Source organism: Equus asinus, chromosome 18 (genome assembly GCF_041296235.1).
Source record: "Equus asinus isolate D_3611 breed Donkey chromosome 18, EquAss-T2T_v2, whole genome shotgun sequence".
In the NCBI taxonomy this organism is placed as follows: Eukaryota; Metazoa; Chordata; class Mammalia; order Perissodactyla; family Equidae; genus Equus; species Equus asinus.
The window spans coordinates 39,400,451-39,413,537 of NC_091807.1; the positions used below are offsets into that span (position 1 = coordinate 39,400,451).

The 13,087-nt window shown below is 46.9% G+C and overlaps 1 protein-coding gene across 9 annotated transcripts in view; it reads right to left on the bottom strand.

The window, feature by feature from the left end:
* HSF2BP (heat shock transcription factor 2 binding protein) overlaps nucleotides 1–13,083 on the bottom strand; it is a 107,897-nt gene extending 94,814 nt beyond the window's left edge. The window contains exons 1-4 of one of the 9 annotated variants that reach the window (XM_070488963.1): nucleotides 12,800–13,083; nucleotides 11,908–12,175; nucleotides 11,430–11,522; nucleotides 10,983–11,133 (exon numbers count right to left, since the gene is read on the bottom strand). In XM_070488963.1, coding sequence (XP_070345064.1) covers nucleotides 10,983–11,133; nucleotides 11,430–11,522; nucleotides 11,908–12,175; nucleotides 12,800–13,083 — 796 coding nt within the window. Of the gene's footprint in view, nucleotides 1–10,982; nucleotides 11,134–11,429; nucleotides 11,523–11,907; nucleotides 12,176–12,358; nucleotides 12,507–12,799 lie in introns of those variants that run through there. The other 8 variants (XM_070488966.1, XM_070488965.1, XM_070488964.1 and 5 more) reach the window with 8 other exon arrangements.
* Between the last annotated feature and the right edge of the window lie 4 nt (nucleotides 13,084–13,087).

The following is a 13,087-nucleotide window of genomic DNA, read 5'->3' on the forward strand; positions in this document are numbered from 1 at the left end:
GCCTTATTATGTGTACAAATATGTAGGCATTAATTTTGACCACCCAAAAGACTCTTTCATTATGATAACTTCATAATCTCTCTTGCTCTGTCATTCTCTATGATCCTCCTGTAAGTTAACATAACAAAGGGACAGAGTTAAAACACCCCACTCTACCATGGGCTACCCCAAAGACTTCCAGGTCAGCGTCAGGGATGCCACACCCACCCGCTCCAGGCTGTCCAGGAGGCGGCAGCACGCTCCGCTGTACCAGCCCACCGCCTTGTGGCCAGATAGGAGCGTTGCTGCCGCCTCCTACCAACACCCCCCCCTCATTTTCCACTGGGACTGCAGCATGCCTGCCACCCAGACCACCACGAGCACAGGGAGTTTCATGTTTTGTTTTCTGATGCATCCCAAATGCCTAGAACAGCACATGGCACGGAGTAAGCACTTGATAGTCGTCACATAAATGAATTTCACTTCTTTATACATTCCTTCTGCTAATCCTTGAACACAGAAAAACCCGGCCACTTTGATTATATGTCTGATTCTTTTATAATGAGACTATATTGCTTTTGTAATTTTGTTAAAAAGCAGGGACAGAAACAATATGGATGGTGAATGACATAGCATACATAGTGAAGACAGGGTCTTACCCAGCCTCAGCACTGGAATAGGGAAGGAGCTGCCAGCCTGGACTGGAGTTCAACCGCTAATCTTAGTATCGAAATGAAGGGAAAATCTCCATTTAACTGTTAACTGAATGAAAGGGTGGTCCAGACAGACTACCAATATACAGAAGCAATCTAAATCACCGGCCAGGTCAACCGCTACATAGCTTCTGAAATTTACAACTCTTCTTTGATAGTTTTAGTAACATGAGAGTGACTCTCTCTCTTAATGCTCAGTTCACGGGAAGAGTACAGAGAACTGTATAAAGGCAGGATATAGAGAGCTATAAATGAAAAGCTGGGTTTCTAAAACACTAACCAAAGAAATTTAAACTATACAAAAGGGATCAATTCCTCCTACCCTTTCTTTACCAACTGGTATGTTTATAACCAATTTAATAAATTACCATTTCTTTCATATCAACACGAAAATGTTTTTGATCAAAATAGCTAAGGAAAGAGTCTTAAATCCAAAATAAAGGCTTTCTAATGGCCGTTAACTTTTTCCTTATCACTCTCTAACAGATTTAGAGAATTTAGGATTACCTACTGATGGATTCCATCTTTCGTCTGAGCCGAGATTTGGAGGGTGCATTGGTTTCCCAAATCTGCTGTAACAAAGTAGCATAAGCTGGGTGGCTCAGAACAACAGAGCAGCTCTCCTCTCTCTGGAACCTGTAAAGGAAGGACCCTCCCCTGCCTCTGCCACCTTCTGGTGGCCCCAGACGTCACTGGGTTGACGGCAGCGTAATCCAACCTGCCTCCACCTTCACTTGGACTTCTCCCTGTGTTTCTTCACAGTATCTTCCCTCTGTGTGTATCTGTCTCTGCATCCAAATTTTTCCCTTATATAAGGACACCACTCATACCAGATTAGGGCCCACACTAAACATCTCATTTTAACTTAATCAGCCTAACATAATATAAATATAAGTTGAAAGAAATAAGAATATTCTAGGATTCATAAAATTTTTTTAAAACTTCAGTTAAAGAGCTGAAATGCATTTGCAATCCTACTGTCCAATCTAAGCCAGCCAAACAACACTTTAATTAGCTGTCAAATTTTTAAAACAAACCAAAGGGGTGAAAGAGGAGAGCTGGAACCAGAACACAGAAATATTTTTTTCCTGCACTGCCAAAAATCTGCTTCCAAAACCACTCTTTTTCTAACGTAAAGGGCACTGGAATACCCTTTTACAAGATGAAGAAACTGTGTGACTAACAGGAATTTGTCCTCCACTGGCACTGCCAATGACTTGGCAGGACCTTGTATTGCTACCTTTTCTCAGCCGCATGCTGGAGCTCCTCAGTCCACCTGTAAACGATGAGGAAAGGATCGGATCCTAACCTTTTACATCCCCACGCTACTTAGCACGGCCTGACGAATATCAGACACGTAATAAACACCTACCTGAGTGATTTACCAACTAAATTCACTGAAAGACTTGAAGACAAATACTATCAGAAAAAAACTAAGATCAATCTTGCTGAACTCAAGAATTCTGTTACAAGTATTTCCCAAACCAGAGTCAGGGAATTTTGCTTTTCATTTATTGGCATACAAATATAATGTTAACAATTGGGTGGTCAGGAGCGACATACTCGAATAATGGACGTCTCCACCCCCCACCCTGGCTACCATCCCACCTCCTCTGACCACAAGCCTACAAGACTTCTGACTTCTTGCCCAGTGCCCAGTGCTCTGCACAGTCTCCACGCACCCTTCAGATCCACTCTCCACCCACTGTGCGCCCCCGAGAGGGTGCGGTCAACGTCCACAGGAACTGGCCTCCTGTGCTTACGGCTTCCTGCTGGATAAACAGTGGCAGGCTCCACAGGAAAGGAGGACAGGTTGAGACAAGTTGGGACATCTGCTTCCCCTCTGCCTCATCGCTGCCAGCCTTCCAGTCAGCAGTGCCCCCTCCGGCTGAGGCCACGGTCCCATTGAGCAGCTCCCTCTCGCGAGTCTGGCAGCTCTCAGGAAGGCCATGTCGCCTCACTCCCCCAGCTCCCAGGGCTCTGCTGCCCTCATTTGTTCCCAAGCCCTGCCCACACCTGTGCTGCCATCTCTTCAGTACACTCCTTGTCTGCTGCTTTTGTTTCCTTCCAGGACGGGCACGTGATACACTCTGATCTTATCTCATTTGGGCCACAATAAACTTTTGGTCATATTAAATATCTCTTTTTGGTGCTCACTCTTTTGTCCCACTCTTCACAATTATCTCTCTAGTTGATATTTGTATGGGCCAGGAATAATAATTCTCTGAGGCAAAACAGAGGTCCCCCTTTCTTCTCATCAATATCAAACTCTTGGGAAATTAACCTCAACACCCCCCTACAAATACTTTAGAAATACTGCACTGCTAAGAACCCAAGAGTGTCTCAGGGATGCTTATGGTTCTGTAAACGTTTAAGTAGTATTTCCATTTTACAGTATGTTTTTTTAAACTTTTTATTTGGAAATAATTTCAAACTTAGAAAACATGGAATGAAGAAAAATAACACAAAGAACACCCTTTAGGCAGACGTATCTACTGTTAACATGTTACCACATTTGCTCATCGCATGTACCGTACGCAAACACACACACAATATATTCTTTGAGCACCCTTTAGGCAGACGTATCTACTGTTAACATGTTACCACATTTGCTCATCGCATGTACCATACGCAAACACACACACAATATATTCTTTGAACACCCTTTAGGCAGACGTATCTGCTGTTAACATGTTGCCACATTTGCTCATCGTATGTACCGTACGCAAACACACACACAATATATTCTTTGAGCCAGCTGGGTTAAGTTACATATATCATGGTCCTTTACTCCTAAATACTTCAGTGAATATTTCCCAAGAAGAGGGACAATGCCTTAGACACCCACTATGTACAACTGTCAACTGCAGAAAAATTAATATTACTACCTTTACCTAATCTACCACTGACATTCCAATTCTGTCATACGACCCAAAATTGTACTTTATAGCAACTTCTCCCTTCACAGTACAGCATCCAGTCTGGGGTCACGTATTGCATTTAGCTGTCAGGTATCTTTAGCCTTCTTTAATCTGGAACATCTCCATAGCCTGTCTTTTCTGCATGACATTACAATATATTCTTAACAATCTAAAAATCACAACAACATATATGGAAGGAATTCCATTTCCAACTCTGATGGTCACGTAGCAGATCAACCTTCCCACCAAGAATAACTAGAAAAGCGGAATTTAAAGAAACCACAGAAACTCATTTGAAGGTGTCTGAGCTATGGAGTCACACAGCCTTGAGGGCCAAGGCCGAGAGAAGGGAGTGCAGTGAGGTGAGCCCAGCTCTCTACCCAGCCTTCCCTGAGGCATCTGCATATTGAAAGGCAGCACAGCAAAGAGGCGGCAAAGCTAGGCAGAGTGCTCCACAGTCTCATCAAGCTGGGGAAATAAAAATCAAGTACAGAGCTATCAGATGGACTTAGGGCAGGCCGTGATCCTGGAAAAGATGGAAGCATAGAAAAATGAGCTGACATCAGAGCCATTTCTCCCTCCAGGCACTCAGCAATGCTTAACCAGCACCGTGAGGCTGCAGAGGCAAGCAGACAGTGAGTGAAGAAAGGCCAGGATGCCAAGCAGAGCTAGAATCAGTCTTATGGTGCTGGAGAGACCAAAATTGAAGGTCAGAGCCCACCAAAATGGAAAGACTGGGAAACAACTCCAGCTCTCAGGTGGACCCCCTTGAAGGACCAAAAACCTAATAGAGACAATGAACCACAAATAGGCCAGTTGGAACCAAGACTGAAACCAGCTGTGAATCAATCCCTGACCGGATGAAGGTAATCTCTGACTCTATTCTCACTGGCAGAAGCCAGAAGAAAAAAAAATTCCTTGCTAGAGAAAAATATCATCATCCACAGCCTACGCCAGTTTTCATTCAAAAAATGCGTTGATTGATAAAAAATTACCAGGACTACCAAGAGGAAAAACAGGTAATACAAACAGACCAATAGGTGACCCAGATATTGGATTTACCAGACTCAAGACTTTAAAATAACTGATTATGTTCCAGAAAATAGGCAACAAGAGAATTTCATCAGGGAGCTAGAATAAAAAACCGCCAAGCGGAAAATCAACACAAAAATGAATAAATACTAATATTAAACAAATAATTTAAAAATAAATAATAAAACTAATGAAGAACTCAGAATCAGATCCACACATATACAGCCACTTATGACAAAAACAACAGCGTAGTATGGAAGGGGAAGACTGTCTTTTCAATAAATGGTGCTGGGTCATTTGGCCACACATGGCTTAATGGCTATTTTTAAAATAGAAGAGAACAGCATGGCTTATACAACACCTTCATCATCACAGAAAGTTCTGCTGGACCACATTGACAGAGGCAAGGTGCTGTTGTACAGATCTTAAATTACACAAAATAACTTGTTTTTTACTGCTAATCAGTCGAATCTCTCTCCAGTATATCATGGCTGTGCTGGTTTGTATTCATTGCAGGTATTCAATGAACAAACAAGGCTGGTTCACAGTATTAACATTTTAACATATTTACTAAAGTTTTAAAAGGTTAAAACTAGTGTTTCAGACTTTTTTATTGAGGTCATTAGCAGTTTATAACATTGTGAAATTTGAGTTGTACATCATTATTAATCAGTGACCATATATATGTGCCTCTTTACCCCTTATGCCCACCCCGCAGCCCCCTTCCCCTCTGGTAACCACTAATCTGTTCTCTTTGTCCATGTGTTAGTTTATCTTCCACATACGAGTGAAATCATGTGGTGTTTGTCTTTCTCTGTCTGGCTTATTTCGTTTAACATAACACCCTCAAGGTCCATTCACATTGTTGCAAATGGGACAATTTTGTCTTTTTTTTTATGGCTGAGTTGTATTCCATTGTATATATACACCACATCGTCTTTATCCATTAATCAGTTGATAGGCACTTGGGTTGCTTCCATATCTTGGCTATTGTGAATAAAGCTGCAATGAACATAGGGGTGGGACAGCTGGGTCGTATGGTAGTCCTATTTTTAATTTTCTGGGAAATCTCCATACTGTTTTCCATAGTGGCTGCACCAGTTTGCATTCCCACCAACAGCGTATGAGGGTTCCCTTTTCTCCATATCCTCTCCAACATTTGTTATTTTTTGTCTTGGTTATTATAGTCATTCTAACAGGTGTAAGATAATATCTCATTGTAGTTTTAATTTGCATTTTGCTAATGATTAGCGATACTGAACATCTTTTCACGTGCCTATTGGCCACTGCATATCTTCTTCGGAAAAATGTCTGCTCATATACCTTCCTCATTTTTTGATCAGATTGTTTTTTTGTTGTTGAGTTGCATGAGTTCTTTATTTATCTTGTAAATTAACCCCTTGTCGGATATAAGCTTTGCAAATATTTTCTCTCAGCTGGTGGGATGTCTTTTCATTTTGTTCCTGGTTTCCTTTGCCTTGCAGAAGCTATTTAGTCTGATGTAGTCCCATTTGTTTATTTTTTCTTTCGTTTCCCTTGCCTGAGTAGACATGGTATTCAAAAAGATTTTTCTAAGACCTAAGTCAAAGAGTGTACTGCCTATATTTTCTTCTAGGACTTTTACAGTTTCATGTCTTACCTTTAAGTCTTTAATCCATTTTGAGTTCATTTTTGTGCATAGCATAAGATAATGGTCTACTTTAATTCTTTTGCATGTGGCTATCCAGTTTCCCCAACACCATTTATTGAAGAGACTTTCCTTTCTTCATTGTATGTTCTTGGCACCTTTGTCAAAGATCAGCTGTCTGTAGATGTGCAGTTTTATCTCTGGGCTTTCAATTCTGTTCCATTGAACTGCGTGTCTGTTTTTGTACCAGTACCATGCTGTTTTGGTCACTCTGGCTTTGTAGTATATCTTGAAGTCAAGGATTGTGATGCCTCCAGCTTTGTTCTTTTTTTCTCAGGATTGCTTTAGCTATTTGGGGTCTTTTGTTGCCCCATATGAATTTTAGGATACTTTGTTCTATTTCTGTGAAGAATGTCATTGGGATTCTGATTGGAATTGCATGGTATCTGTAGATTGCTGTAGGTAATATGAATATTTTAACTATGTTTATTCTTCCAATCCATGAGCATGGAATCTCTTTCCACCTCTTTGTCATCATCAATTTCTTTCAATAATGTCTCATAGTTTTCATTGTATAGGTCTTTCACCTCCTTGGTTAAATTTATTCCTGGATATTTTATTCTTTTTGTTGCGATTGTAAATGGGACTGTACTCGAGTCCTCTTTCTCCCTCCTCCCGCCTGACTGCATTCACTCCTACCTCCATGTTCCCCTTCATCACTGCTTAAGACAGGAGCAAAGGCAGCCCTGAGACTGCTCAAAGCCAAGAATCTTCCCGGACCACATGGCGAGGGGGAGGGGGCACAAATCCACACATCAAACAGCTCTCGCTGCCATCATGTGATCCTGAGATTGCCTCTATAGGACCCATTCTCAGAGCCATGGCTATGTGCTTCATCTGGGAGAGAGGCCCCTGGGAAGGCCCAAGGAGGGCCACCAGACCTAGTCCTCATAAAAAGAAAAAGGAAATTTTTGTTTTTCTCACATCGCCCAAGTAGCAAATATTCAAGAGCCAAAATGAGGTGAAAGATGTCTTAGGAGACCATCTTTTAAACCAGGCCTTAGGCCAGGGAAGCAGACATCCTCAAGGACCAGGTCAAGTGCAAAGTTCACAGTGAAGCCTCCTGTAACCACTGCAGTCCACTTTGACCTTTCCTTTTAACACTCAGTATCCTGTAGCACACGCTGCTTCATGAAATTCTGCTACAATTGAGAAAGAACAGCATGCAGAGACAGGAGGGTAGGCAGTCCCTCAGGACCAAATATTCAGCCAGGCTCTGAGGATATAAACAGGAGCCCTGCCCTCCCACCACCTTACACCGTAAGATGGGAATAAAACCATTCTGTCTGAAATAAAAGTACAGGACGCTCTGACAACATCTAACAGGAAGACAGATGGTATCTACGCAGTCATATAAGGAAGTGAGACTAAGTCCAACAATATAAAGCCTATCAAGCCATTGTATAGTTTTGTTTCGGTTTTTGGGTGGTAGTGGGTTTTAGCAGGGTTTTGTTTTCTAGTCTTTATCCTAAGAGCAAGGAGAAGCAAGCCACTAAAGACTTAAGAAGGGGAATGACATTCTGAATTGTTAAAAATTACTCAGGCTACAGTATACAGAATGGACTACAGAGTGGCAATGAGTGGATGCTGTCAGGAGGCAGAGATTCAGGCAAAATGACAGAGGCCGGGCCTCTGGTGGTGGCAGTGGCAATGACAGCAGGCTGATGAGTTCAGGATGCACCATGAGGGGAAATATACAGGACTTACCGGCAGACAGGTGGGCGGGGGGGGATAGTGAAGAGAGAGGTTGGCAACAAGGAGGATCCTAGGTCTCTAGTCTGAACGGTGGTGCCTGGGGCAGACTGAGGTAGGCAAAATTGGGGTGGGGTGGAGGGATGATTATCATGAATCAGTCATGACAAAGTATAAATCGGCTTGCTCTGAGAAAGTGAAAATCTGTCCTGCAATTTGGATAACAGGCTGGGATAACAGACACATGTAATGCCAGTTGCCAAGTTACCAGGAGAGAGTGTTTCTCCCAAGGACACACTGCAACTGCAAAGTGTCATAATGATCCCTTCTTTCAGGGAATGCTGATTTCTTATTCAGAGAAAGCTTATTCTGTAAAACCCCACACTATCAGAAATTTTGCTGTTTGGACTTATACCAGTAGAAAGGAAACATCCCACTCCTGCCTGCAGGATCCAAGTCACTGTGACACAGAGCAGCAGCCTTGATTCCCAGCTGGCTGCAGAGCTTCAAACGAGGGATTTCGAGATAGGATGTTCCACATCTATCTAAATTTTGTAGTTTTGAAGGAAACAGGACCTGGGTCCACTGCATGAGACCTGATGCTGATCCCTTCACACACAGCCCAACTTTGCCTGGAGCCCATCAAAACAGGCTTCACTTGCACTTCACCTCCAACGCATCCTGCCCCCAATCCTATGGCAACTCTGTCCTGTCCTTTGCTGGCAAAACACCCACAGTTCCTCCGGTGTGTGGTCTCCTCGTTGCAATGAGCCAGTAAATCTGATCTTGTTGTTCCTCTTGGTTGTATGTTGATAAGGCTAGGATAAACATTTAGAATTTGAAATGACTGTGAAACAGCGAGAAGAAATGCCAAGCAGGAGTTGGATGCAGTGCCCTGATCCCGGAGCGGGGGTCTGGGCTAGAGATAAATCTAGGAGCCGCTGGCATCAAGATGGCAACTGAAGCTATGTGTGTGCACAGACTGCCCACAGAGAGGCCATGGAGTGAGGAGAGAAGGGGGTCTTGGCTTGAGCCTCAAGCAGCACGGCTGGCTGAAAGGCTGCTGCACAGAAGGATGAATCGGTAAAGCTCATCAGGAAGAAGCGGCCAGAGAGACCAGTGGGAAGAGGGGACTCCATGGCCTGAGGAAGGCCAGGGACTGTGAGGCAAGACCTCCTAAAGTCTAACTTTGATCAGGTCACCATAGATTCATTCGGGGCCCTTACCTCTGTAAGCACTACAATTTGATTCTGGCAGAGGACTGACCTCCAAAGATCGACTCATGCTAACCCATTCACGAGATCCTGATGAACTTCTCAGAACGCCAGTTCATTAACCTGCAGTGAGAAACAGACCGCCAGCAAGCTGACTCTGCTGCTGGTCAGCAGCTTCCTTCCCTGAAGATAAATGCATGTGGGACACTAACGACTTGCAGGAGGCTGCTGGATGAGCGTGGGATCAGAACCAGGGAGGTTAGGAAGACGACAACCTGGACCTATGGTAGTAAGCGACATGGAGCATATCTAGCAGGGTCTCAACGGGAAACAAATCAACCCAGATGTCGAGACTTAACGGGAAGGACTAGTTACAGAGTGCGGAGCAGGGATAAGAGACCCAGCAAGGGATGGTGAGGCACCAGGGACTAGCAACAACCCTCCAGCTAAAGGAACGAAGGGAGAAAACAGTGTTACTGGAGCCCAGTGAGAGCTGGGACTGTGGAGGAGGCCCCCAAGTGGGAGTCACAGCTGTGGAGGGAGCAGGAGGAAACACCCCAATCTCCCTCTCCACCCACTGAGGCCTTCCATTGGTGAGCCTCACTGGCAGCCAGCAAGGAGGCACACAGTCTGCAGGAGCCCGCCTCCCAGAGCACACCAGAGGAGAGAGGATTCCAAAGAGAGAATAAACAGGACAGGGAGCCATGGTAACCACGCGCACTCTCCCTTCTAACCGTGTATAGCTGCCCCCTTGACCAGACACATTTGCACAAACCAGATGCACTGTTGAGTCCAGGTATCTTCTCGCCTGGGCTAGTGCCAGAGACCCGACCTGAGCCCTCTAGACGTGCCTTTTCTAGAGCTCATGCGGTGACGGCAAACAGTCAAACGCAGTGCAGTGAATCAGCCTTAACCATTGAAGGCCGATTTAATCGTAACTCAGCCTCAATTAGGCAACTACTGAATCCATCCCAGAATATCTCCAAGAACTTCAACAGGCTGCTAGACTGACATATGACTAACAGCTCAGCTCAAATCTCTAAATCCGAATGGACAAGAACCAGCAAGCCTGGACTTACACCAGTGCGAGGAACTGACCTGTCCATCAACCTGGAGACCAGTGAACACACATCTAACTACCTCTCCAGACACACCAAACTGCATGCAAGGTTGCCCCACGGCCAGATGCTTAACTTACACAAGGAAGGACTTCATTTTCCCTGTGGCTTTTTCATTATAACAGTACAGTTATATGTCGCTTGAGGACGGGGATTCGTGCTGAGAACGGCATTGTCAGGCGATTTCGTCATGGTGTGAACGTCAGAGTGCACTTACACAAACCTAGATGGTACAGCCTGCTACACAGCTATGCTCTTCGGCACTAACCTTATGGGAGCACCATCGTACGTGTGGTCTGTCGTTGACCGAAAGCTCGTTATTTAGTGCATGACTGTATAAAAGTCTTCTGCCAAGAAGACAGGTGGAGAGAAAGAGAAACTGGTAACAGACACTCCTAAAAGCTGGCAACTCTTCCTCCAACACAAACTTACACATGTCCCAGTTATTCAGTTGAGGGCCCCTCCCTTTCTCATGTCTTACCTGACTCTCCCCAAGGCAATTACAAGGACTATCACGGTATCTTAGAGTTTATTGACAATTCCTTTACAGTTATTCACATAAGGTAAATCTGCTGGAACAGATTGCTGTCACCATCAACGACTGCCAAAGACGAAGTAAGACTCACTTTTTTCCATAATCTTTAATTTCTGGAAGCTTTCCAGTACTTCCCCATTCAGGATCCTGGGTAAGAAGTCCCGGATTTGCATCACTTCAGTGGTCAGCCGTTCCAGATCCTTCTTTCGGACTTTCACGAATTCTTCTTTAGCTCCCACGTGCTAAAAGAACAAGATTTTAAGATGACATTTCCCTTCAGATCACCAGAACCAGCAGCCCTGACCAGCTTGCTTCCTTTTTTTTAAGGCCTCTTGTGTTCATAACGGTCTCAAAAGCACATCTTTACCCTAAAGAGTACAACTCTGCTATACACGTCACGTCCCGAGAGCCGAAGCCCCAGCCAGTTTCCTTTTCTAAGTGCATACGAGGGAGGCCTAATCCTGAAAGCCAAAGAGAACGCCAGCATCCCCTCCCGAGCGGTCCAGCGCCAAGCTAATCAGGAGGGAAGGACGTTTACCGGGTCCCCACTGGGCGCCCAGCCTTTGCTGGTCATCTCATTTCGTAGTGTCCAACACGACCCTCCAAGGTTGTCCAGGCCGGAAGCGGAGGCCTGGGGAGAATGGGTGGCTGTCTCAAGGGACGCCATTAGCGGGGGACCGAAGCAGGAGGGGAACACAGATCGGGCTCCAGGGTCTAAGCTACATCACTGCAGGGACGTCACTACGTGCAGTCAGGGGACACAGGTCCCCCGTGGAGCCGCATTCTCCCAGAGCCCACACCGAGCCCCGGCGCAGCGAGAGGGCCTTGAGGGCACGGCTGGGTCCGAGGCCGCCACCGCCAGCTCCGTGCCCAGCGCCCCATCGCGCCGCCCTCACCCCCGCCCAGGCCTAGCTGTCCGCCCACGAGGCCCAGGCCCTTCCCCAGCGTCCGCTGAAGCGCGGGGTAGCGCATGGCGGCAGCTCAGACGCACGGGCGGGCAGGGCCCCCTCACTGACCCAGCAGGCCTCCTCGACGTCCCCCGCCTCGCCCATGGCCGCCACTGCCTCAGCTCCGTGCGCCTGCGCGGCGACGCGCCCTCTGACCCCACACGCCAGAAAGCGCGGGAGCGCGTCCACGCCGAGGGCTTGAGAACAGAGAGCCGCGAGGCTCAAACTCCGTAGCGTTTGCGCGGCACGCTGGGCCCTGCGGACTCGGGGTGGGCTCGGCGAGAGCCGGCCTCTCTCTTCTGGCTCCGCTGGGGTTTTAAACCTGTTAACTGCAAAGCTAAAGGACAGCGAGACCCAGGTGTAAGTGTCAAGTGAGGTAAGTCGAATCGGCCTTTCCTGTTTGGCAACGGATGCTAGACTAAGGGGCGGTGCACTCAAAGGAACCGGCACCCGTCCAGCAGGCGGCCACTCTCCCCTGCTCGGCACTGAGCCTCATTAGCAAGGATCAACGCTTTCTCACCACAGCTCCTCGGGGTGTCTGCTCCCACAGGGAGCGTTAGTCCAGCCGGCTGGCTAGGTAACTGAGATGACCACCTGAACTTGGAGATGTCACCTGGTCCATTCACTTGCCCCAATACTCCCGCTGAGTTCGCGAAACATGGTGCAGCCTGTGGGTTCAAACGTACCCAGTTACCGCACAACTAAGGCCGTCTGTCTCTGAAACCGGCAGGAAGCTGACTCTGCCCTAGGCGCCGGAGTGCGTGCTCTCCAGGCCTGAGGGTGGACTCGCGAGCACATGCTGCAAATCCCTGCCCTGCACTGGGACCTGCCCTGCCGCTGGCCCTGTCCTAGAACTCGTCCTCGCCCCCTCTCTGCCCCAGGACCTGGACGCTGGAGGGGGCCGCCTCTCCCGGCCCCTCGATGGCGCTGCCCCCAATATCCCGCCAAAAACCCCACGCACGGCCCTTCTTCCCAGTCTCCACCCTGCGGAGGCGGCCCGAGGAGTCCAATGCAACTGAAAACCCGTGTATTTCGCAGGACAGCTGCCGATCGGATGGGGTTTTTGTGGAGTGGGCTTAAAAATTCGAGACCACTTAAAATTGGCCATCCGTCTCTTCCTGGCCAAGGCTCAACGCTGGCTAACCGCGCCGTCCACGGCCCCGAGCTTTGGCTGCCGAAAGACGGCAGAGACGCGAAGGCGCGACGCGAACGCCCGCGAGGAACTCCGCTGGCCGGCGCCTTCATGACG